This window comes from Piliocolobus tephrosceles, chromosome 20 (genome assembly GCF_002776525.5).
Source record: "Piliocolobus tephrosceles isolate RC106 chromosome 20, ASM277652v3, whole genome shotgun sequence".
Lineage (NCBI taxonomy): Eukaryota > Metazoa > Chordata > Mammalia > Primates > Cercopithecidae > Piliocolobus > Piliocolobus tephrosceles.
Window position 1 is genome coordinate 1,270,019 of NC_045453.1, and position 22,551 is coordinate 1,292,569.

General features: G+C 46.9%; 2 protein-coding genes across 7 annotated transcripts in view; one reads left to right on the plus strand and one right to left on the minus strand.

Annotated features, from left to right (window-relative positions):
* VPS16 (VPS16 core subunit of CORVET and HOPS complexes) overlaps nt 1–8,279 on the minus strand; it is a 28,530-nt gene extending 20,251 nt beyond the window's left edge. For all 3 annotated transcript variants that reach the window (XR_002733307.2, XR_002733306.2, XM_023220292.2), the window contains exon 1: nt 8,146–8,279. Coding sequence is in view for 1 of the 3 variants with exons in the window: in XM_023220292.2 (XP_023076060.1) it covers nt 8,146–8,198 (53 nt within the window). In the remaining 2 variants the exon portion in view is untranslated. The remainder of the gene's footprint in view (nt 1–8,145) is intronic.
* A 52-nt stretch (nt 8,280–8,331) lies between these two features.
* On the plus strand, nt 8,332–13,670 carry PCED1A (PC-esterase domain containing 1A). Of its 4 annotated transcripts, none has more exons than XM_023220296.2 (8): nt 8,332–8,763; nt 9,041–9,185; nt 9,708–9,787; nt 9,897–10,135; nt 10,235–10,385; nt 10,503–10,749; nt 12,874–12,945; nt 13,275–13,670. In XM_023220296.2, exons 2-8 carry the CDS (start codon nt 9,062–9,064, stop codon nt 13,520–13,522), a joined length of 1,161 nt encoding a protein of 386 aa, XP_023076064.1. In that variant the 5' UTR covers nt 8,332–8,763; nt 9,041–9,061; the 3' UTR covers nt 13,523–13,670. The 4 variants fall into 4 exon arrangements, with proteins under 4 accessions (XP_023076064.1, XP_023076063.1, XP_023076061.1 ...); XM_023220295.2 differs by having other exon boundaries at nt 10,629–10,749; nt 12,670–12,945; XM_023220293.2 differs by having other exon boundaries at nt 8,607–8,763; nt 12,670–12,945.
* The last annotated feature ends 8,881 nt before the right edge of the window (nt 13,671–22,551 follow it).

The window sequence follows — 22,551 nt, forward strand, 5'->3', positions numbered from 1 at the left end:
CTGCTATTGCTGAAAATCAAACACAAATTTGTGTGAGTTGTTGAATTACAACAGTTGAATTCACCCCAACACACCATTTCTCATGTGAAAATTAGGGTACTGATAGGAAACAATGAGATCCTGAAACTTGGAAGAGGGATATCTGGTTAGATCCACATGAAACTGACAATTTTGGACTCCAGGTCATTCTGAGCTTCCCTTACCAGAGGGAAGCCTTCCTGTCTACAAGAAGACTAGCTTTTCCTTGAAAGCCCTGCTAACCTAACTTGGGGTAGCTGTCTTAGAAGCCTCCCAATCCAAGTAACACTGCCAATAGCAAAGACGATACATGACCCCAATATGGCACCATTCCTGGAGGAACCAGCCTACAAGTTGATTATATTGGGTCTCTTCTATTTCAGAGAGGGCAACGACTTACCCCCACTGGAACAGATACATATTCTGAATGTGGATTTGCCTTTCCTGCCTGTAATGTGTTTTCCAGCACCCACCATCTGTGGATTTACAGAATGCTCTATCCAGCATTGTGGCATTCTGCAAAGCACTGCAGCTAATCAAGGACCTCATTTCATAGCAACGAAAGGTAGCAGTGGGCTCACAGCCATGGGATCAACTGGCCTTACCCTATACCCCATCACTCACAAGTGGCTGACCTAAATTTACTGACAACTTGGTTATAGCACCAATTGCAAGACAATGTCCTTAAAGGGGTGGGGTTCTTTCTTATAGGATGCAGCCTATGCTTTTAATCAGAGATGATTACATGGTGTTATCTCCTCCATTTGGGGCCCAGATTCAAGAGGTGGAAGTGGGAGTGACTCCACTCACTATTACACCTGATAACAACCTTACAAAAATGTTGCTTTGGACAGTCGTGGCTCACACTTGTAATCCCAGCACTTTGAGAGGTTGAGGTGGGTGGATCACCTGAGCCCAAGAGGTTGAGGCTACAGTGGACCAAGACTGCACCACTGAACTCCAGCCTGAGTGACAGAGTGAGACTGTGTCTCTAAAAAATTAAAATAAAAAATAAATAAAAGTAGAGCCCTTGTGGTGAGTGAATGCAGGCTGACTCCATGTAATAGGGCTGTGGGACCCCAGTTGGGGTTGGTGCCTGTGGATGTGTAGCAGTCCCAATCTGCCTGCTGTGTGAACCTCATGGCAGTACTCATCAGCCTGGGTACATGTACAGAGGTGGTGAGAGGCTGGTGCACTGGAAGGTGGTTCTGCACCATACAGGTGTAATCAAAGGACAAAGGATCAAGGTTGTTAGGAAAAGGGCAAGAAAAAAACCAAAGCAACTGACTGTGGCTATACTCTAAGGGGGGCAGAGAGGGAAACATCTATAGAAGGGGGTTCTGCATGTAGACAGCAAGAGAACAGAGGGCTCCATGAATGAGGATCCTGAGGAGGTCGAAGGATGGGTATATCATGGGGAGGTATTAGAGTATGGGTGCAGACAGGAGCTTATGGTAAGAGAGGGGGCGGGGCCGGGCACAGTGGCTCACACCTGTAAATCCCAGCACTTTGGGAGGCCAAGACAGGCAGATCACAAAGTCAGGAGAAAGAGACCATCCTTGCCAACATGGTGAAACCCTATCTCTACTAAAAATACAAAGGTAAACTGGGTGTGGTGGCGCATGCCTGTAATCCTAGCTACTCAGGAGGCTGAGGCAGGAGATTTGCTTGAATCCGGGAGGCGGAGGTTGCAGTGAGCCGAGATCACGCCACTGCACTCCAGCCTGGCGACAGAGCAAGAGTCCGTCTCAAAAAAAAAAAAAAAAAAAAAAAAGAGAGAGAGAGAGAAGAAAAAAAGAGGGGGCGGTTTGAATTTAGCATTTCAGAGGTAGAGCAGTTCTAGATGAGCACAAGGGTTGGGTGGGATCCAGGGAAGGGGTAGGTGAGATGGATAAAATCACTTGAGTAGAGGTCATAGAACCATGAAGCCAGGTGGTCACTTAAGTCACCCTGGAAGGTGGCAGGAGCTGGGATGCCTAGGAGGCTGTGGGCTAAAACAATAATCAGGGAGTAATGCAGTTGGTCAAGGACGTCAGCAGCGACACAGACCAGGTGGGAAGGAGGCACAATGGACCCCCTAAAGGGGTACAAAAGTAAAGGTCAGGGAGTGAAGAGCAATAATGTATGGACCACCTCCTGAAGCCTTACAGGCAAAGTGGGCTTCTAGAGGACAGTGAGGTGACTCAAACTGTGCCTGGAGGGTAGCACAGGGTATGGATGGGCAGAGTGAAGGGCAGCTTCTCAGAAAAGCCTAAGGGTAAGGACTCTGCGAGGAGAGGCCACACCCTTAGTGAGGAAGGCCAGCCCCATCTTTCTCTTCCACTCCTGGGTCCCAGAAGTGGAAATCTCAGCAGTAGTAAATGGACCTTGGAATAGAATACCAGGAAATCGTTAAATCTAATGATTTAGTTAGGTACTGGTAGCCTCAATTCCAGTCCCCTGCTGGAAATAGTGAGGGAATTCCTGTGGCAGGGAGGCTGAACTGCTGGAGAAGCATGGTCTACTGGGGTGTGAGAAGACCCTTGAGTGAAAATAGATGATCTCCAGCCTGTCCAAGCTAAGATATCAGACCATTAAGGAGGAAGATGCATGTTAGGTATAATCTGGTTGCCTTGGGGTATAATCCAGTAATTCCCAAATCCCAGGCCCTAAAGAGAGTTCACTGTCACTCCTGCAATCCCTTGTTTCCAGCCTGTCTCAAGAACATATACTACTAAAGAACTCCTAGGAATTGTTGCTGGGAATGTAAAATGGTACATCAGCTACTATGGAAAAAAATAAACACAGAATTACCATATGATCCAGCAATTCCACTTCTGGATATACACTCAAAATAATTAAAAGCAGAGTACAGAGGCTGCGCACAGTGGCTTATGCCTATAATCCCAGCACTTTGGGAGGCCGAGGCAGGCAGATCACCTGAGGTCAGGAGTTCGAAACCAGCCTGGTCAACACAGTGAAACCCCATTTCTATTAAAAATACAAAAATTAGCCAGGCGCAGTGGTGGGCACCTGTAATCCCAGCTACTCAGGAGTCTGAGGCAGGAGAATCACTTGAACCCAGGAGGCAGACGTTGCAGTGAGCCAAGATCGCGCACTGCACTCCAGCCTGGGCGACAGAGCAAGACTCCATCTCCAAAAAAAAAAAAAAGTGGAGTACAGAAAATATTTAAGAGATATTTGTAGACCCACATTCATAGCAGATTATTCACAAGTAGCCAAGGGCTACCAGCAACCCAAGTTTCCATGGAAAGACGAAATGGATAAGCAAAATGTGGTATATGCATAAAATGGAATGTTATTCAGCCTCAAAAAGAAAGAAAATTCTGACACATGCTATAACATGGATAAACCTTGAAAATATTATGCTAAGTAAAATAAACCAGTCACAGGAAGATAAGTTCTGTATGACTCCACTTACGTAAGGAGTCTAGAGTAGTCAAATTCCGAGACAGAAAATAGAATGGTAGTTGCCATGGGCTGGAGGGAGGAAGACATGGGAGGTTGTTTGAGGGTATAGAATTTCAGTTTTGCAAAATGAAAATGTTCTGGAGACTGGTTGCACAACAACGTGAATAAACTTAACACTACTAAAGGGTACACTCAAAAACGGTTAAGATAGTAAATTTTATATCATGTATATTTAACCACATTTTTTTTAAATGTTCATTTTTTTTCAGCCTCCCAAGTAGCTGGGATTACATGTGCGTGCCACTACACACTGCTGATTTTTTTTGAAAAAAAGTTCATGTTTATATATCCAAAAAAAAAAAAATGAAACAAAAATGTAACTACTTAAATACTTGCCCTCTGTTCTAAAAATAATTTCAGGAGTATATAATGTATCTTAAGTCTCCTTTCTTTTACCATAAGATGCTTCTTAGTACCTGAAACTCAATGTATTTAGAACCAGCTCACCTTCTTCCCTGCCAAACTCACTCTTCCTTTCTCATGATTTTATTTAAGCCCTAAATCCAAGTCATCCTTGATTCCTTGCTCTCCTTCCTCCCCACCAAGTGCAATCATTACGAATTCCTTCCACTTTACCTCTTAAATCTCTCAGATTGGCCCCTTCTCTCCACCTCCAACATCACCACCCCTAGTACTGGCCATCCTCAACTTCTTCCTGGTCTGTTCCATCAGGCTCCTAACCATCTCCCTTGTTTCCGTTTTGCTTGTTCCTTCCAAATTCTCCCCACTATTGCCTACAAAAGGAACTTAAAACACACACACACACACACACACACATCTCTTGCAAATCCAATTACATCAATCTTTTGTTAAGATCCTTTAATTGAGGCTTCCCATCATTCTTCAGATAATGTCCCTGCAGGGTGTGACCCCTACATGACGGGCATCAACTTCATCCATGTCCTGTTCTTGTTGCGTACAGCACTCCAGCCACAATGGCTCTCTTTAGGTCACTGTGTATGCCTCAGTCATTCCTGCCTCAAGACTTTTGTGTATATGCTCTTTTCCACCTCCATCCCACTTCCTGCACCTAAATTTACTCATCCCCTGGATAGGGTGTTATTACTTCTTTTAGAGTATCTTCTCTACCTTTGACTCCCCGAGTCTGTGGCATGTTCTCTTAGGTTACTTGCTCCTATACCTCTCTTTATAGTGATTATGATCAAACAAATACTGAGTGATTATCAAGTGTCTCACCTGCTGGCTGTAAGCTCTATGAGGGCAGGCAGAACCCTTCCACATCTGTTTTATTTTACTGGCTCAGCCTGACAAAGGGATGGGACAAATTAATTAATTAGATTAGCCCAAGTTGCATTTTTAGGATTAAAAAAAATGGCTTGACTTCTGGAGTCCCATAAGAACTGGTCACCATTTCTCCTCCATGCCTTCCCAAATTGAGTGAGTTCTCCAGAATATTACTTCCAATGCACAAGAATCCTGTCAGGCAGATAGGACTTGAAATGCAATGTCTGCCACCTGTTTATCATTCATTCACTGACTCAGACATGTATCGAGTCCTACCTATGCATAAAGCTATGCACACTGATGAACAAAACTAAGTGCTTGCTCTTAAAGCATTTCCACTCTGGTGGAAGAGGTGAAACATGCCCTTATATTTTTCTGTTAACCTCCCCACCCCCAAAACCGTATTTTTTAACAGGGGTCTAGAACCTGTTCGGGTTCAAAGCCTGACTCCACTACTCAATAGCTGTGTAACCTGGTCACTAGTTGTATAACCTGGCCTCTCTGTGCCTCGGCTTCCTCATCAGTAAGACGGTATCTACCTCATGGGATTGTAAAGCTTAAGTAAGTTAAAACACATAAATTACTTAGCATAATGTTTAGTACATAAGAAAGGCTCAATAGCTGTTAGCAACTTAAAACATAAATATCCTCCCCAGCAAGCCTTAGACCCCTATTCCTTTCTGGCAGTACAGCACAGGTAAGAGTAGCTTAATCATTCAGGTTGTGTCTGTGGCATGCACCCAACACATACATTCTTTTAAAACCTTATTAACATGTCAACAAAGCAAAGACTACATCTGATAAATAAGAGCTCTGTGGTAATGAGGTCACTGTCTGCAGTACTCTTTGATTTAATAAGCCTGGGTAGGCAACAGGTATCTTCAAAATAATACAAGTAAAGTTGATATTTTAAAAGTGAATGTCGTATCAACTAGCTGGTGTGTAAATACTAAACGATATGGCTACCTTTGTCAGCTGATTTCCCTTCTCCACAGAAACAAGTTGAAATAATTTCCTACTGATTTTATGGATTTTTAACAAAGTTTCTGCAATTTTTTCATATTGCACAGGCATATTTCTTTTTTTTTTCCCCCTGAGATGGAGTCTTGCTCTGTTGCCCAGGCAAGATTACAGTCGTGCGATCTTGACTCACTGCAACCTCCACCTCCCAGGTTCGAGCACTTCTCCTGCCTCAGCTTCCCGAGTAGCTGGGACTACACGTGCATGCCACCACACCCGGTAAATTTTTGTACTTCTAGTAGAGACGGGGTTTCATCATGTTGGCCAGGCTGATCTCGAACTCTTGACCTCGTGATCCGCCTGCCTCGGTCTCTCAAAGTGCTGGGATTACAGGTGTGAGCCACTGCGCTCGGCCAATTGCACAGGCATATTTATAAGAGAGAATTACAAATAAACAACAAATGCAACAGGTCTGTAAAAACTGCCACAGGGCACTTGTCTATCTAGGAAGTATATCACATTAGGTACCAAAAATTACATTTAAAAGTTTTAATATGCCAATGAGAATGGTATATAGTTTCATTAGCACAAACAAATGTCTTCTATGTAAGACTGCCATGGATGTCTTTTTGATCTTTACTTGCAATCAATAAATATATATATATGTATATTTTTTGAGACAGAGTCTCGCTCTGTTGCCTGGACTGGAATTCAATGGCGCGATCTCAGCTCCCTGCAACCTCCGCCTCCCGGGTTCAAGTGATTCTCCTGCCTCAGCCTCCCAAGAACCTGGGATTACAAGCACCTGCCATCATGCCCGGCTAATTTTTGTAGATATGGGGTTTCACCATGTTGGTTAGGCTGGTCTCAAACTCCTGACCTCTGGTGATTCGCCCACCTCGGACTCCCAAAGTGCTGGGATTACAGGCATGAGCCACTGTGCCCGGCCTAAAATAATATTTTTAGTTTTTCAGAGGGAGTATGCTATGTTGCCCAGGCTGAAGTGCAGTGGCTATTCACAGGTGCTATCACTGGTCCCTACACCCTCAAACTTTTGGGCTCCAGTGATTCTCCTGCCTCAGCCTCTCCAGTAGCTGGGACTATAGGCACATGACACAAAGCTCGGCCCAATAAAATATTTTTTAAAAACTTTAATGGGCAATTATTCTATAGCAAGCACTGTTCTAAATATGCACTGGTCATAAAGAGAGGCAAGAAACATGCTTTTGGCCCGGCTCAGTGGCTCACGCCTATAATCCCAGTACTCTGGGAGGCCGAGGTGGATAGATTGCTTAAGGTCAGAAGTTCAAAACCAGCCTGGCCACCATGGTGAAATCCCAGCTCTACCAAAAAATACAAAAATTAGCCAGGTGTGGTGGCGGGAGCCTGTAGTCTCAGCCACTCGGGAGGCTGAGGGAGGAGAATCGCTTGAACCCGGGAGGCGGAGGTTGCAGTGAGTCGAATGCCACTGCACTCCAGCCTGGGAGACAGAGCAAGACTGTTTAAAAAAAAAAAAAAAATTCAGCCCTGAAGGAGCCTGGTTTAGCAGAAGAAACTTATACAAATGTCGCCTAAACATACAAATAGGCCATACCTAACAGACCCTAGCACTAAGCCCAGTGAGGCCCACAGGATTCTATTGTGGGAGAATTAGGCACAGTTCCAGAAAGAACCCTTGAACTAAGTCCTGAAGGATGCGCAAAATTCTTCAGTGAGATAAAGAGAGAAATGGCAGTGTCCACAAAAACTGCAGACTGGTTGGGGCCTTGTAATTCTGCGCAGCTGGAACGCAAGGTTTGGGTAGGAGAGCGGTAGATGAGGGTGGAGAGACAAACAGGGGCGGCCTTATAGATAGATGTTCCACGATAAGTTCGCAGTTTTTCCTAATTAGGGAAGCTATGGGAAAATCCTAATCTGGGTAGCGATGTAACGAGTTTACACTTTAGAAAGATCCGTGGTTTAGGACTCTACAACTCCCATGGGAGGGCTGCCCTAAGCCAGGGGTTCTCACTTCCGCTGTTCCGGGATTCACAGACTACTCGCCCCTTTTTCCCAGTCTTGGTCAGCACTGTTACCCCGCCCGCCGTGCGATCCCGCCCCCCTCGGAGCGCCCCTGTGGTCTGACTTCAGCAGCACTTTCCGGCAGGAGACTGGGCACTCGCTGTCACCCGCGAGCTGCCTCCCTCAACGAGATCTGAGCATCTTTCCAGAGGCTAACAGACCTGGGCTTCGGGGCGACCACTGTGCTTGCCTCAGTGTCCTTTTCTGGAGCTGGGGAAGGCCCGGCTCCCTGCCCAAAGGCAGCTGTGCGCTAAGTGGCATACGCTCGAGGGCAGCCGGCGCGGGCGGACCCCAGCGCCAGTAGTGACGGGGGCGAGCGCCGCCGGGAGACTCCAGCCCGCGGGCGAGCGGGGTAAGCCAGGCCGTGAGCGGGAGGACGGGGCAGCTCACCGGTAAAAAGCAGAGTCCCCGAGTGGGTTCCAGTTCGCCGTGTAGCAGTCCATGGCTGGTGCAAACGGCAGCTTGGAAGAGCCGAAGGGACACCCACCTAGAGCGGGCTCCAGGCCGGCACTTCCGCTTCCGCCCGTCCGGGTCACGTGGCGAGGCCGCCGCCGCGGCCATCACCACTGTGGGCAGCCTCACTTGGCCGCCGCCGCCGCGACCCCCGCCCGTAACTGGGCTTCGCGCCCGCCAAGTGGGCCCAGCCCTGGCTCCTGCACCCTGTGGCGGCCACCTCCATCGCCTTACTTTCCCTTCGGGCACTGGGGGTCGCTCAGGGCGGGACATGGGTGAACGGAAGTGGAAGCTGTGAGCGTCCCAGCCCGAGGCGCTGAGGCCTGAGGCGCCGTCGGGGCCACCGCGACGCTCGCATGGAGAGCGCTGGGTGCTGGGCTGCGCACCGACGGCTAACCCGGACCCACGGTCTCTGCGGGGCGGGAGCTTTGCAGAACCGACTGGCCGACCGGGGAGCGGGAACATGAGGCTTGGCCAGGAGCCCGCCGCGGGCCAGGCGCGCGGTGCGCAGGCCTACCCGGGTCGCGGGTGAACACCGCGGAGCCCCGGGATTTGGTAATTGGCGCGAGCGGGCGCGCGCATGCGCGGGACGGCGGCGGGCACGTGGCGAGGCTCAGGGCGGCGCCGCGCGGGAAGCTCTGCAGTGCCCTGGAGGCCTGCTGGCTGGACGACCCTCTGCCTCTGGTACCAAGTGTGACCAAGGCTGGCGCCACCATGGCTCTGCCGCTGTCACCTCCTCCCTTTAGCATTGAGCAGCCCCGGAGGGGCTAGTCCTGAGGTCGACCTGCCCTGAGTTCCCACCATCGTGTGGCTTAGTGGCCTCTCCCTGCAGCCTGTCGTTGTTGGTGGCGGCATGGTCTTCTGTCTGTCGAGCGAGGAACCGCGCCGCCCGCTACGAAGCGACATGGTCCACTTCCAGGCCTCGGAAGTCCAGCAGCTGCTACACAACAAGTTCGTGGTCATCTTGGGGGACTCCAGTGAGTGCCTCTTCTAGGGTGACGCTTCCAGTCCCACACCTTGCAGCCTGTTCAGTGTGTCTGGACCATTTGTCTCCATCTCACATCTCCTGTCTGTCCTCTGGTCTGTTCTCCTCCAGTAGGTTTTCTCTTTTTATGTCCCACACATCTTCCACAGGTGTTCTGAAAGGTGTAATAACCTGTGCACTTTTTAGCCCATCCTTGCTCAGCATTTCTCGCCCTGACAGTCCCCCATACTTTCCGTCATTAAAGCGTTGCATTGTGTAGTGTGTCTCCCGGGTGACTTGGCTGACTTAATTTCTGCCAGGTGATCTTGGGTCACTGTATACTGCTGGCCGGGAGGCACAGCGAACAGAGACAATGCCAGGACTTTTTAACCTCATCTTTTCTCCTGCATCCAAGTCAACACTCCACGCAGCTGGTGTTGGGCAGCTCAGCCCTGGGAAAATGGGATCCTGGACTTGGAAGGAGCTGGGGCAGGCTGAGGTCTGCCTCAGCCTTGGGATCTCTGTTTCCTCCCAGTTCAGCGGGCTGTGTACAAGGACCTGGTGCTCTTGCTCCAGAAAGACTCACTGCTCACAGCTGCCCAGCTGAAAGCCAAGGTGAGGGAAGCTTGGTGGCCATGTCAGTGGTGGGTGGGCACAGACCCTGGCCTGGCAGGGTTCTCCTCCCTGGCATGGGTCTGACCAGTAGGGTGGGGGGGGTGGGTAGGGGGAGCTGAGCTTTGAACAGGACCAGCTGGTGGCTGGGGGCCAGCTGGGCGAGCTACACAACGGGACACAGTACCGTGAGGTCCGCCAGTTCTGCTCGGGCTCTGGCCACCACCTTGTGCGCTTCTACTTCCTCACTCGTGTTTACTCCGAGTACCTTGAGGATGTTCTGGAAGAGCTGACATATGGACCTGCTCCGGACCTGGTGATCATCAACTCCTGCCTCTGGGATCTCTCCAGGTTGGGGCAAGGGAAAGGGAAATACCAGTTGGGGATGAAAGTATGGCTCAGAGGCAGTCCACCCCTGTGCTCTTGCCCACCCTGTGTGTTACCCAACAGATATGGTCGCTGCTCAATGGAGAGCTACCGCAAGAACCTGGAGCGGGTGTTTGTGCGCATGGACCAAGTATTGCCAGACTCCTGCCTGCTGGTGTGGAACATGGCGATGCCCCTCGGGGAGCGTATCACTGGGGGTTTCCTCCTGCCAGAGGCAAGTGACTGAGGCCCATCAGGACAAGAGATGGGACAGCAGGCTGGTAGATAGGACACCCTGCTTTCCGACCCTGCTTCATTCTGTGGCTCTTAGAGGGTGCACTTTCTCACTCAGCTCCAGCCCCTGGCAGGCTCCCTGCGGCGGGATGTGGTTGAAGGGAACTTCTACAGTGCTACGCTGGCTGGGGACCACTGCTTTGATGTCCTAGATCTCCACTTTCATTTCCGGCATGCGGTACAGCACCGTCATCGGGATGGTGTCCACTGGGACCAGCATGCACACCGCCACCTCTCACACCTGCTTCTGACCCACGTGGCTGACGCCTGGGGCGTGGAGCTGCCCAAGCGTGACTATTCCCCTGGTGAGCCCTACCATAAGTGGGGGGGGTAGTGATGCACCGGGGCCCTCAGAGGACAGGGCTCAGAGCCAGACTGGGACAGAGCCACTCAAGGGAAGTAGAGGTCCCTTGAAGGACCCTTGTGTCTTTTGCATGCACCTTCCTCAACCCCTGAGGAGGGTTAGATCACCGGAACAATATTCTTGTCCAAGTTCCAGTTTTCTGCAGTCTGGCTGTGTAGTCCTTTCTGTGTGTTTGAAGGAGCTTATGCAAGTATTGACCACACAAGGCAGCATGTTGCAAGAGTCCTACCCAACAGATTAACAGGAAAGAAATGGGGCATGGGTGTGAGGAGTGGAAAGACAGGGAGGAAGGGCCATCCAGGCAGTGTGACAGAAGCAAGGAAGCCCACAGTTTGGGGGGTGGGGGTGCAGTCAGCTGGCAGGATGTGGAACAGGTGTGTTGCATCGGGAAGGCCAGCCTTATGGACTTGGGCTCAATGGGCAGTGTTCCATAGGCTTCTTAGTTCGGCCTCAGAGTCCCAGTGTGACTGGTGCAGCTTGGTGTAGCTCTCCTCTGTCCCCATCTCTGGGTCATTGGTGGAGGCTTCTGAGGGCCCCACTCCTCCTTGTTTTGAGGCACTGCTCCCCATCACATCTCAACTGTAACACTCTGCTGCAGAACCTCGGTTTCCATGTCAACGTCCCAGTCCCTGCATGCACACAAAGGGGGCACCATGGCTGATTGTCTCCATGGCTGCTTCTCCTCTGCATCATGTCCTTAAAGGGCAAGTTTCCTGCTGCCCTTGTTGACAGCTCACCCCTTTCAGCCCCAGTGCCTAGCACAATTTCCCTGTACACAGTATCAACAGAATTGTATTTGTTGAAGGGGAGGCACGAGTCATGTTAGAAGGCCGATTGTAGCAGCACAAGAGGATGTGGGGGGCACAGAGAATCCAGGAATATCGTAGAACAGACCTGTAGCACTTGGTAGCCAGGAGTTGGAGCATCAGGAAAGTGAATTCAGATTTTAGTTAAACATCCCAATTTTCTTGTTTAGATGTAATAATTAATCCCCAGCAAATGACGGGATGCTCTGAAGGTTGTAAGGCTAGATTTGATGGCTTAGGCCTTTGAAATCCAATTTGGAGCTATAGAAGTTAGGGCCATGAAAAGGGAGAGTTGGTTTGGGATGGGAGGATGAATCAGTAAGTTTGGTCACAGCAGATTTATTTGAGGTACGTTGGAAATACAGAGTAGGTTTGCGGTCATTGGTACCCAGCAGAGAGATTAAAACTGAGGGCACAGTGGAAACTGTGAGGGAGACAGAACGATGCTCATACTTTGGATTGGCAGGAAAGAGGGGCTGTGGCAGAAACAAAAGGAGATGAGGGCAGGGGCACTTTTAGGAAGGACTGAGGCTACTGGTGATGTCACATGACTGTTGAGAAGAAGGGAATTTGTTAGCAAGTGGTTACATTCAGTAGGAAAAGTGTTGAGAGCATGAGTTTGGATTAAAAGAGGGAGTGAGCAATTGAGGAGGAAATGGAAATTGGGCAAAACATTCATTTTGGAAGTTCGGATGGTAAAGGGAAGTTGTTGGTGAAGGGAATAACAGGATCTTTATGTTTGGCTTATTTACTGGTCTATGGGGAGGAGGTGGGAGAGGAAAAAGTTAGATACAGGACCTGGGCAAACAAAGAAGTCTCTGGAGGAAAGTGTGAGGTCAGAACAAAGGTAGGTCTGAGAGGTAAGAGAAAAGGAACACACCTTGGGCTCGGCCTGAAATGAGAGAGAATGAGGAAAACTGGGTAGAGGGCAAGGGTGCTCCAGCCTGGTGGCTCTGCTTTCCAAGAGGAAGGAATAGAGCGTTAGAAGTGTGGACGGCCAGAGTTCAGGGCAGTCTGGCTCCCAAGCCTACCTAAAACAACCATCCCATTCCTAGACCCGTGGATTGAGGACTGGGCAGAGATGAATCATCCATTCCAGGGAAGCCATAGGCAGACCCCAGACTTCAGGGAGCACCTGGCCTTGCTCCCACCCCCACCCTCTCCTTTGCCCCCTCCCATGCCTCTTCCCTACCCACTTCCTCAGCCCTCGCCACCTCCCCTCTTCCCACCCCTGCCCCAGGATACCCCTTTTTTCCCAGGCCAGCCCTTCCCACCCCATGAATTCTTCAACTATAATCCAGTGGAGGACTCCTCGATGCCACCCCACTTAGGTAGGTGCCTCTGCAGCTCCCCTACCCTCTTGTACCTCCCCCTACCCAGCCTCCTATGCCTAGGTGAGCTGAGAGGAGTTGGGTAGCTCCTTGTGCCTCCAATACTGGGTTTGGTCACAGCAGTCCCTGAGTCTGAAACATCATCTGTAGGCTCATTAATCAGCTCACTGGTTGTCACTATTTCACCGTCTGAAGGTAGGGGAAGGGCTATCCCTTTTTTGTAGATAGGGAAACACAGAAGCTCACCTGGAGGACAAGAGTTGCTTGAAGGCAGAGCTGCACTCACTCTGGCCAGAAGCCAGCTCTTATAATGACTGATTCTTTTGTAGGATGTGGCCCTGGAGTGAACTTTGTGCCTGGCCCTCTGCCACCTCCAATCCCTGGCCCTAATCCCCATGGTCAGCACTGGGGCCCAGTGGTCCACCGGGGGATGCCACGCTATGTTCCTAACAGCCCCTACCATGTGCGGAGAATGGGAGGGCCCTGCAGGCAGCGGCTCAGACACTCAGAGAGACTGATCCACACATACAAACTGGACAGACGGCCTCCTGCCCATTCGGGGACATGGCCTGGGTAGACTGGATCTTGGGCTGGGACTGGATGTGCCAATGGCCCTGCAGGGCGTGCCTGGCACCTCAGGTACTGGGCTAGGGTGTCTGCTATGCCTGGTATTGTTCTTGTCCATTGCTGTCACCAATAAAGGCATGGAAGAACAGAGTGACAAATTCCTGTGTGAAGTGGATATCCCAAACCATGATCTTAAGAGTGGGAGAGGTTGCATCTGGGCTTTGTCCGACATGGGGCCTTTGACCCCACACTATTTAGAAATCATTGAATGTGCCTTCCTGTCTCACTGATTTCTACCCTCACTAGAACATGTGTATTTAACAGAGATCCTGGACGGGTCCCCTATTGTCAGCACCTCTTTGAGATTGGGGAAAAATCAAGGGCTGAATGGAAATTGTCAATATTTTGTATGGAATTTTGGATCTGGCTAGTTTTTACCTGTACCTCCCAGTCTCATGCATTCATGTGTATATTCGTTATTCATCTACCCCTAAAGATATGAAGATGCATAACCTTGCATGATTCTTGGCACATAAGGACACACAGTAAGTGGTTGGAATTAAACCAGAAACTCCCAAACTCAAGTGGGAGACGTATTCGAAACTTCTTTTTTTTTTTTTTTGAGATGGAGTCTCGCTCAGGCTGTAGTTCAGTGGGGTGGTCTCAGCTCACTGCAACCTCTGCCTCCTGGGTTCAAGCGATTCTCCTGCCTCAGCCTCCCAAGTAGCTGTGACTACAGGTGCACACCACCATGCCCAGCTAGTTTTTGTATTTTTAGTAGAGGGGATTTCACCATGTTGGCCAGGATGAGCCCCAACTCTTGACCTCATGATCCGCCCACCTCAGCCTCCCAAAGTGCTGGGATTACAGGTGTGAGCCACCGTGCCTGGCCTCTATTTAAAACTTCTAACTTGGTTGATGAGATATACAATGGAAGGAAAGAGAACGCAGACCATCCTCTTTGGTTCTGGTGGTGAGACAGAAAAGGAGCTGAGGGAGACAAAATCCAAGGTGGGTGCCGGGGTGGGGTGGTGGTAGAGAGGCTGTTTTAAGTTCCATGCAGAAGTTAAAACCAGGGAGGTACAGGATTTCAGCTTTAACAGGTAGTTTTGATCCTAGGTTCATGACCCTACAGAGAACGTCAGTAGTAGAGTGTGAGCTAAAATGTGGGGTGGTGTGAGGGATGGAGCATGGCAGTGGGCTGATAAGTGATGTGAGGGGAGAAATAATAAGGTAACATGAAGACCCCATAAATAATTTTGAAGTAGAATGGATAGAAGAGAAGGATGTGGCCGGACGCGGTGGCTCACGCCTATAATCCCAGCACTTTGTTAGGCCGAGACGGGTGGGTCACGAGGTCAGATCGAGACCATCCTGGCTAACACGGTGAAACCTGATCTCTACTAAAAACACAAAATCTAGCCGGATGTGGTGGCAGGCGCCTGTAGTCCCAGCTACTCTGGAGGCTGAGGCAGGAGAATGGCCGTGAACCCGGGAGGCGGAGCTTTTATTGAGCCGAGATCCTGCCGCGGCACTCCAGCCTGGGCGACAAGTGAAACTCCGTCTCAAAAAAAAAAAAAAAAAAAAAAAGAAGGATGCAGAATTCTTGCATTAACTTTCCATACTTATTAATGAAATTTTACCTTGTTAAAGGACATAACATCTCACATAAAAGGAGATAGAAATAGCAGACCAGAAAAGTGTTGATCCTTGCTAGCCATCTACTAGACTAAATGCAAATGAAGGGAAGCTAATGAATCAACACACTGGTGCTGGAAACTCCGCAGACAATGTCACTTAATAAAACCCTTTGGAGGAACCAAATGAGACCGTGTACAAAAGCATCGGCACAGTTCCTGAAACTTCTAAATTCAGCTTTCTCTGGTATAAACAGAAAGGAGAAGGGACATACCAAAATGAAAGAAAGCTTCTTGTTAGATAAGAGTTTTAATCATTATTTGCAACATTTAATTTTTTAAATTTATTTTTTCACTTTTTTTTTTTAAATATGAAAACAAGGTCTTGCTATGTTGCCCAGACTGGCCTTGAACTCCTTACCTCAAACAGTCCTCCCACCTTGGCTTCCCAAAGTGCTGGGACAACAGATGTGAGCCACTGTGCTCAGCCCCCAAATTGATTTTTTTCTTTAACAAAAACCCATCCTTGGAGCAGCCCTCTTCAGCTGTATCCAGTTTGCCCAATCCCTTGTCACTCTGCCCTTCCTTCTCAAAATCCTTTTCTCTCTTCAGACACCTTTGTACCTCAGATTCTGGGGCTTCCTGGTATTGCTGGAGAAAACTACACCTGGACTGATTTTCAGGAAAAAGTAATTTGAGTGACACAGCCTCAGTGAGATCTCTGTTGTTTCCCGTCCTGTTCTCCAGGAATCCTGTCACCTTCCCTACTGAGCCTAGCCAAGGCTTTTTCACTTGCTTCGAACCCTATCCCAGATCTGGAGCTTTCACACTAAGAAACCTGGAGACTCATCAAATGTGCTCAATATCCCCTTCATTCTACTGCCATACATACATATAAATACACAGAGAGAGAGAGAGAGCACAAGGTATCTGTTGTCCAGGCTGGAATGCAGTGGTGACATCACACCTCACTGCAACTTCTGCCTCCCAGGCTCAAGTGATCCTCCCACCTTAGCCTCCCAAATAGTTGGGACTACAGGCACATACCACCATGCCCAGCTTATTGATTGAATGATTGATTGATTGGTAGAGATGGGGTTTCATCATGTTGCCCAGGCTGGTCACAAACTCCTGGGCTTAAGTGATGTGCCTGCGTCAGCCTCCGGAAGTGCTAGGATTATAGGTGTGAGCCACCATGCTTGGCCTTACCTCCATGTTTTTAATTTCCACCCCATTTTGCTATGTGGCTGGCATGGCCCACGGTGCCATGTCCCAACTGCAATGTCCCAACACCTTTGTCCTTAAAACTTTCTTACATTCCTTTAACATTTGTGGAAATAGCTTAATCTCTTTAAACTTGAAATTTATCATAAGAATAGAATAAAGAGGCCAGGTGCAGTGGCTCACGCCTGTAATCCCAGTACTTTGGGAGGCTGAGGCGGGCAGATCACAAAGTCAGGAGTTTGAGACTATCCTGGCTAATACATGAAACCCCATCTCCATTAAAAATACAAAAAATTAGCTGGGTGTGGTGGTGGGCACCTGTAGTCCCACCTATTCGGGAGGCTAAGGCAGGAGAATGGCATGAACCCGGGAGGCGGAGCTTACAGTGAGCTAAGATCGCGCCACTGCACTCCAGCCTGGGTGACAAGAGTGAGACTCCATCTCAAAAGGAAAAAAAAGAATAGAATAAAGGAGGTAAATGTTGCTCAGTTTGTTGTCATATAAGCATATGGTACAAAACACTTAAAAATTTGAGTCCTCTATTGTAGATTTTATTCAGTCCCAACTGGGGAGCAAGAAACTTACAAATAGCCTTATATGAGTTATTACTTAACATTTAAATCATTTCCCTCTTTTTCCTTTTTTTTTTTTTTTGAGATGTGAAAATAATGGAAATCTTGAGTTGCCCCAGTATGTAGGCCCACTATTTGCTAGTTAAGCAAGAGAGAAGTCAAACTTCATTGTCTCAAATAGCATTCATATTTGACCATTGACAGATCATTTAATAAGACAGTCTTACATTGACTTCCTCTCATTCATGGAATTGATTTTAAAGAATGGACTTTGCATCCATTCATTTGCCATACCAAGATATTCCTGAAAGGAGTAAAAGATGCATGAGCACTTCAGTTGTGATGTCAGCACTTATTTTCCAGGAAAAAAAAAAATTCTCTTTAAGAAAAGTAAAACTTCAGCCAGGCGCTGTGGCTCACGCCTGTAATCTCAACCCTTTGGGAGGCTGAGGTGGGCGAATCACATGAGGTCAGGAGTTCGAGACCAGCCTGACCAACATGGTGAAACCCTGTCTCTACTAAAAATACAAAAATTAGCCGGGCATGATGGAGAATACCTGTAATCCCAAGCTACTCGGGAGGCTGAGGTAGAAGAAGCTCTTCAGCCAGGAGGCAGAGGTTGCCATGAGCCAATATCACGCCACTACAAGAGCCTGGGCAACAAGAGCGAAACTCCATCTCAAAAAATAAAAAAATAAAAAAGCCAGGTGTGGTGGTGCATGCCTGTAATCCCAGCTATTTGGGAGGCTGAGGTAGGAGAATCACATGAGCCCAGGAGGCAGAGGTTGCAGTGTGAGCTGAGACCACGCCACTGTACTGCACTCCAGCCTGGGCAACAAGAGCGAAACTCCGTCTCAAAAAAAAAAAAAAAAAAAAAAAAACAACCAAGAACAACAAAAAAAATTAGCTAGGCATGGTGGTGCATGCCTGTAATCCTAGCTACTCGAGAGACTGAAGCAGGAGAACTGCTTGAACCTGGGAGGTGGAGGTTGCAGTGCGCCACTGTATCCCAGCCTGGGCAACAGAGCAAGACTCCATCTCAAAAAAAAAAAAAAAAGAAAAGAAAAGTAAAACTTGGCCAGACGCAGTGGCTTATACCTGTAATCCCAGAACTTTGGAAGCCTGAGGCAGGTAGATCACTTGAGATCAGGAGTTTGAGACCAGCCTGACCAAGATGATGAAACCCTGTCTCTATTACAAATACAAAAATTAGCCAGGCGTCATGGCACACGCCTGTAATCCCAGCTACTTGGGAGGCTGAGGCAGGAGAATTGCTTGAGCCCAGGTGACGGAGGCTGCAATGAGCCAAGAGCACGCCCCTGCACTCCAGTCTGGGCGACAAGGGCGAAACCCCATCTTAATAATAATAATAATAATAATATAAACAGAAGTTTCCCAGCAAAAGTAGATAACTTGCCTTCTGTTGCATTACCCAGTTTCCCGCCTAGGTTGTGTGTTCAGTACAGTATTGAAGTATATCTAAACAGGTACATCAGTGAAAGATAAACTCTGATTGCAAGGAAATGAGCCTATTGTTTAAAAAAAAAAAAAAAAAAACCTGCTTGGGCCAGGCACGATGGCTCACACCTGTAATCCCAGCACTTCGGGAGGCTAAGGCGGGCGGATCCCGGGATCAGGAGATTGAGACCATCCTGGGTAACACGGTGAAACCCCATCTCTACTAAAAATACAAAAAATTAGCCGGGTGTGGTGGCAGGCACCTGTAGTCCCAGCTACTTGGGAGGCTGAGGCAGAAGAATGGTGTGAACCCGGGAGGCGGAGCTTGCAGTGAACCAAGATGGCACCACTGCACTTCAGCCTGGGTGACAAAGCAAGATTCCTCTCAAAAATACAAAACAAAACCTGCTCGGCCAGGTGTAGTGGCTGACGCCTGTAAACTCAGCGCTTTGGAAGGCTGAGGTGGGAGGATCACTTGAAGGCAGAAGTTCAAGACCAGTCTGGGCAACAAAGTGACACCCTCTCCCACCTTCGACTCTACAAAAAATAAAAAATAAAGTATCTGGGTGTAGTGGTGGGTACCTGTAGTCCCAGCTACATGGGAGGCTGAGACAGGAGGAGCACTTGGGCCCAGAAGTTTGAGGCTGTGGTGACCCATGATTCCATCACTGCACTCCAGCCTGGGTGACAAAATGAGACCCTGTCTCTAAAAAACAAAACAAAAACCTTCTTTACTGAAGTGGGATTGACATGCAATAGACTTCACATACAAGTTGATATATATGTATACACATCTATGAAATCATCACAATTAAGATAATGAAATTTATTCTTCTACCTCTTTATAATTCCTCCGTCATTCCTCCCCATAGCTTCCTCACATCCCCAAACTCCTGTCCCCAAGCTATCATGGGTACTTCTTGCTTTCTGTTACTATAGATCAGGTTGTATTTTCTAGAATTTTATATGGATGGAATCTTTCAATAGGTACTTTTTTCTTTCTTTATTATTATTATTTTTAAAATTTTACTTTAAGTGCCAGGAAACAATTGCAGAACATACAGGCTTGTTACATAGGTATCCGTACGCCATGGTGGTTTGCTGTACCTGTCAACCGGTCATCTAGGTTTTGAGCCCTGCATGCATTAGCTATTTGTCCTAATGCTGTCCTTCCCCTCAACACCCACCCCCTACTGGCCCTGGTGTGTGTTGTTCCCCTCCCTCCCTGTGTCTATGTGTTCTCATTGTTCAACTCCTACTTATGGGTACTCTTTTTTATCGTCTGGCATCTTTCACTCATCCTAATGAATGGGATTAATGGAACAACTGGAAATTCATCCATGTTTTATCAACAATTTATTCCTTTTTATAGCTGAATAGTATTCAGTTGTATGGATATGTCAACATTTATCCATTCACCTATTGATGGACATTTGAGTTATTTTCAGCTTTTGACTATTATAAGTAAAGCTGCCATGAACATTTATATACAAGTCTTTGTATGGACATATGTTTTCATTTTTACCTAAGAACGAAGTGGCTATATGGTAGGTGTATATTTAACATTTTAAGAAACTGCCAAACAATTTTTCAAAGTGGTTCTACAATTTTACATTCCCACCAACAATGTATGAGAGTTGCAATTCCTCCACATCCTTGCCGGCACTTGGTATGATCAGTCTTTTTAATATTAGCCGTTCCAATAGATGGGTAGTGGTATCTCCATTATGGTTTTAGTTCACATTTTTCTAATGACCAGTGATGTTGAACATCTTTTCATGTGCTTATTTTTCATCTATATATCTTCTTCTGTTAAGTATTTTTTCACATTTTTCTCTCTCTTTCCCTCTATCCCCCTTTTTACATATTGGACTTTGAGAGTTCTTTATTCTGGATACAAGTATTTTATCAGATATGATCTGAAAATACTTTCTTCCAGTCTGTGGCTTGGCTTCTTTTTTTCTCAACAATGTCTTTTCAAGAACAGAAGTTTTTAATTTTGATAAAGTACAGTTAATCAAATTTTTCTTTTGGATTTTGGATTGTGCTTTTGGTGTCATATCTAAGAAATCTTTGCCTAATCCAAGGTTACAATTATTTGTTTTCTGTGTTTTCTCTTCGAAAGTTTATAGTTTTTGGTTTTACATTTAGGTCTATGATCAAATTTGAGTTTATTTTTGTTTATGTTTTGAGTTTTGTTTTGTTTATGGTGTGAGGTATAAATTGAAATTCATTTTTATATGAATATACAATGGTTCAGCACCATTGGTTGAAGACTATTACCTTTGCACTTGCATTGAGACTCACTTGTTCATATATGTGTGGATCTAATTCTGGACTCTACTCTGTTCCACTGGTCTGTTTGTCTGTCTTTATACCAATACCACACTCTTTTGACTGTAGCTTTATGAAATCTTGACATTGGGAAGTGTTAGTCCTTCAACTTGGTCCTTTTTTTTTTTTTTTTTTTTTTTTGAGACAGACAGAATTTTGCTCTTATCTCCCAGGCTGGAGTGCAATGATGCGATCTCAACTAACTGCAACCTCCGCCTCCCGGGTTCAAGCGATTTTCCTGCCTCAGCCTCCAGAGTAGCTGGGATTACAGGCACACGCCAGTACACCTGGCTAATTTTTGTATTTTTAGTAGAGATGGGGTTTCACCATGTTGGCCAGGCTGATCTTGAACTCCTGACCTCCTCCAAGGTGATGTGCCCTCTTCAGCCTCCCAAAGTGCTAGGATTACAGGCTTGAGCCACCATGCTGGGCCTCAACTTTGTTCTTTATCAAAGTTATTTTGGGTCTTCTAGGTCCTTTACATTTCCATATGAGTTTTAAAATCAGCTTGTTAATTCCTATAAAAATGCTGCTGGGGTTTTGATTGTGATTGTATTGAATATATGGATAAATTGGGGAAAATTGACATCGTAACAGTATGTCTGACCCATATCTGACCCCATGCACAAAGTATATCTCTCCACTTATTTAGGTCTTTAATTTTTCTCAGCAGTATTTTGTAGTTTTCAGTATACAGGTCTTTCACATCTTTTGTCAGATTTACCCCTAAGTGCTTCATATATTTTTCTATTCTTAGAAGTAGTCATTTTAAAATTTTTTCTATTCTGATTGTTCATTGCAAGTACAGAAAATACAATTGATTTTTGTATATTGACCTTGTATCACAACCATGACTGTGTACATGTGTTAACTACTTTGTCAAATTCACTTTGTTCTAGTAACTTTTTTATAGATTTCTTTGGATTTTCTACATAGATGATTCTTTTGTCTACCAATAAAGACAGTTTTACTTACTGCTTTCCAATCTGTGTGCCTTTTATTTATATTTCTTGTGTTATTGCAGTGGCTGGGACATTTAGTACAATCATTGAATAGAAGTAGTGAGAGTGGATATTCTTTTTTTTTTTTTTTTTTTTTTTTTTGAGACGGAGTCTTGCTCTGTCGCCCAGGCTGGAGTGCAGTGGCCGGATCTCAGCTCACTGCAAGCTCCGCCTCCCGGGTTTACGCCATTCTCCTGCCTCAGCCTCCGGAGTAGCTGGGACTACAGGCGCCCGCCACCTCGCCCGGCTAGTTTTTTGTATTTTTAGTAGAGACGGGATTTCACCATGTTAGCCAGGATGGTCTCGATCTCCTGACCTCGTGATCCGCCCGTCTCGGCCTCCCAAAGTGCTGGGATTACAGGCTTGAGCCACCGCGCCCGGCCGAGAGTGGATATTCTTGTTTCTGATCTTAGGTGGAAAGTATTCAGTTTTTCCACCATGAAGTAGCTGATACTACTACCAAGATACTAGCTACAAGTTTTTCATGGATGCCTTCTATCAAGTTGAGAATATTTCCTTTTATTCCTAGTTTGCTGAGAGCTTTTATCAGGAATAGATGTTGTATTTTGTCAAATGCCTTTTCTGCATTTATTGAAATGCTCATATGGGCTTTTTTTTTTTTTTTTTTTGATAATTTGGTGAATTACATTAGTTGTTTTTTGGATGTTAAACCAAACTTGCATTCCTGGTTTTTAAAAGGAAAGAGGTTGTGCAGTTTGAAGATGATATAGTATTTCCTCTTCCTCTAAGAAATCACCCAAGCAAAAGGGAAAGTGAGAAACAGAAATGCAAATATCATGTCTGATGAGACCT

Coding starts and splice junctions, on each gene's coding strand:
- PCED1A (XM_023220293.2), top strand. CDS start 9,062: ATGGTCTTCTGTCTGTCGAGCGAGGAACCGCGCCGCCCGCTACGAAGC. Junction 10,136..10,234: donor TGCCTCTGGGATCTCTCCAG/GTTGGGGCAAGG, acceptor GTTACCCAACAG/ATATGGTCGCTGCTCAATGG. Junction 12,946..13,274: donor CTCGATGCCACCCCACTTAG/GTAGGTGCCTCT, acceptor ATTCTTTTGTAG/GATGTGGCCCTGGAGTGAAC.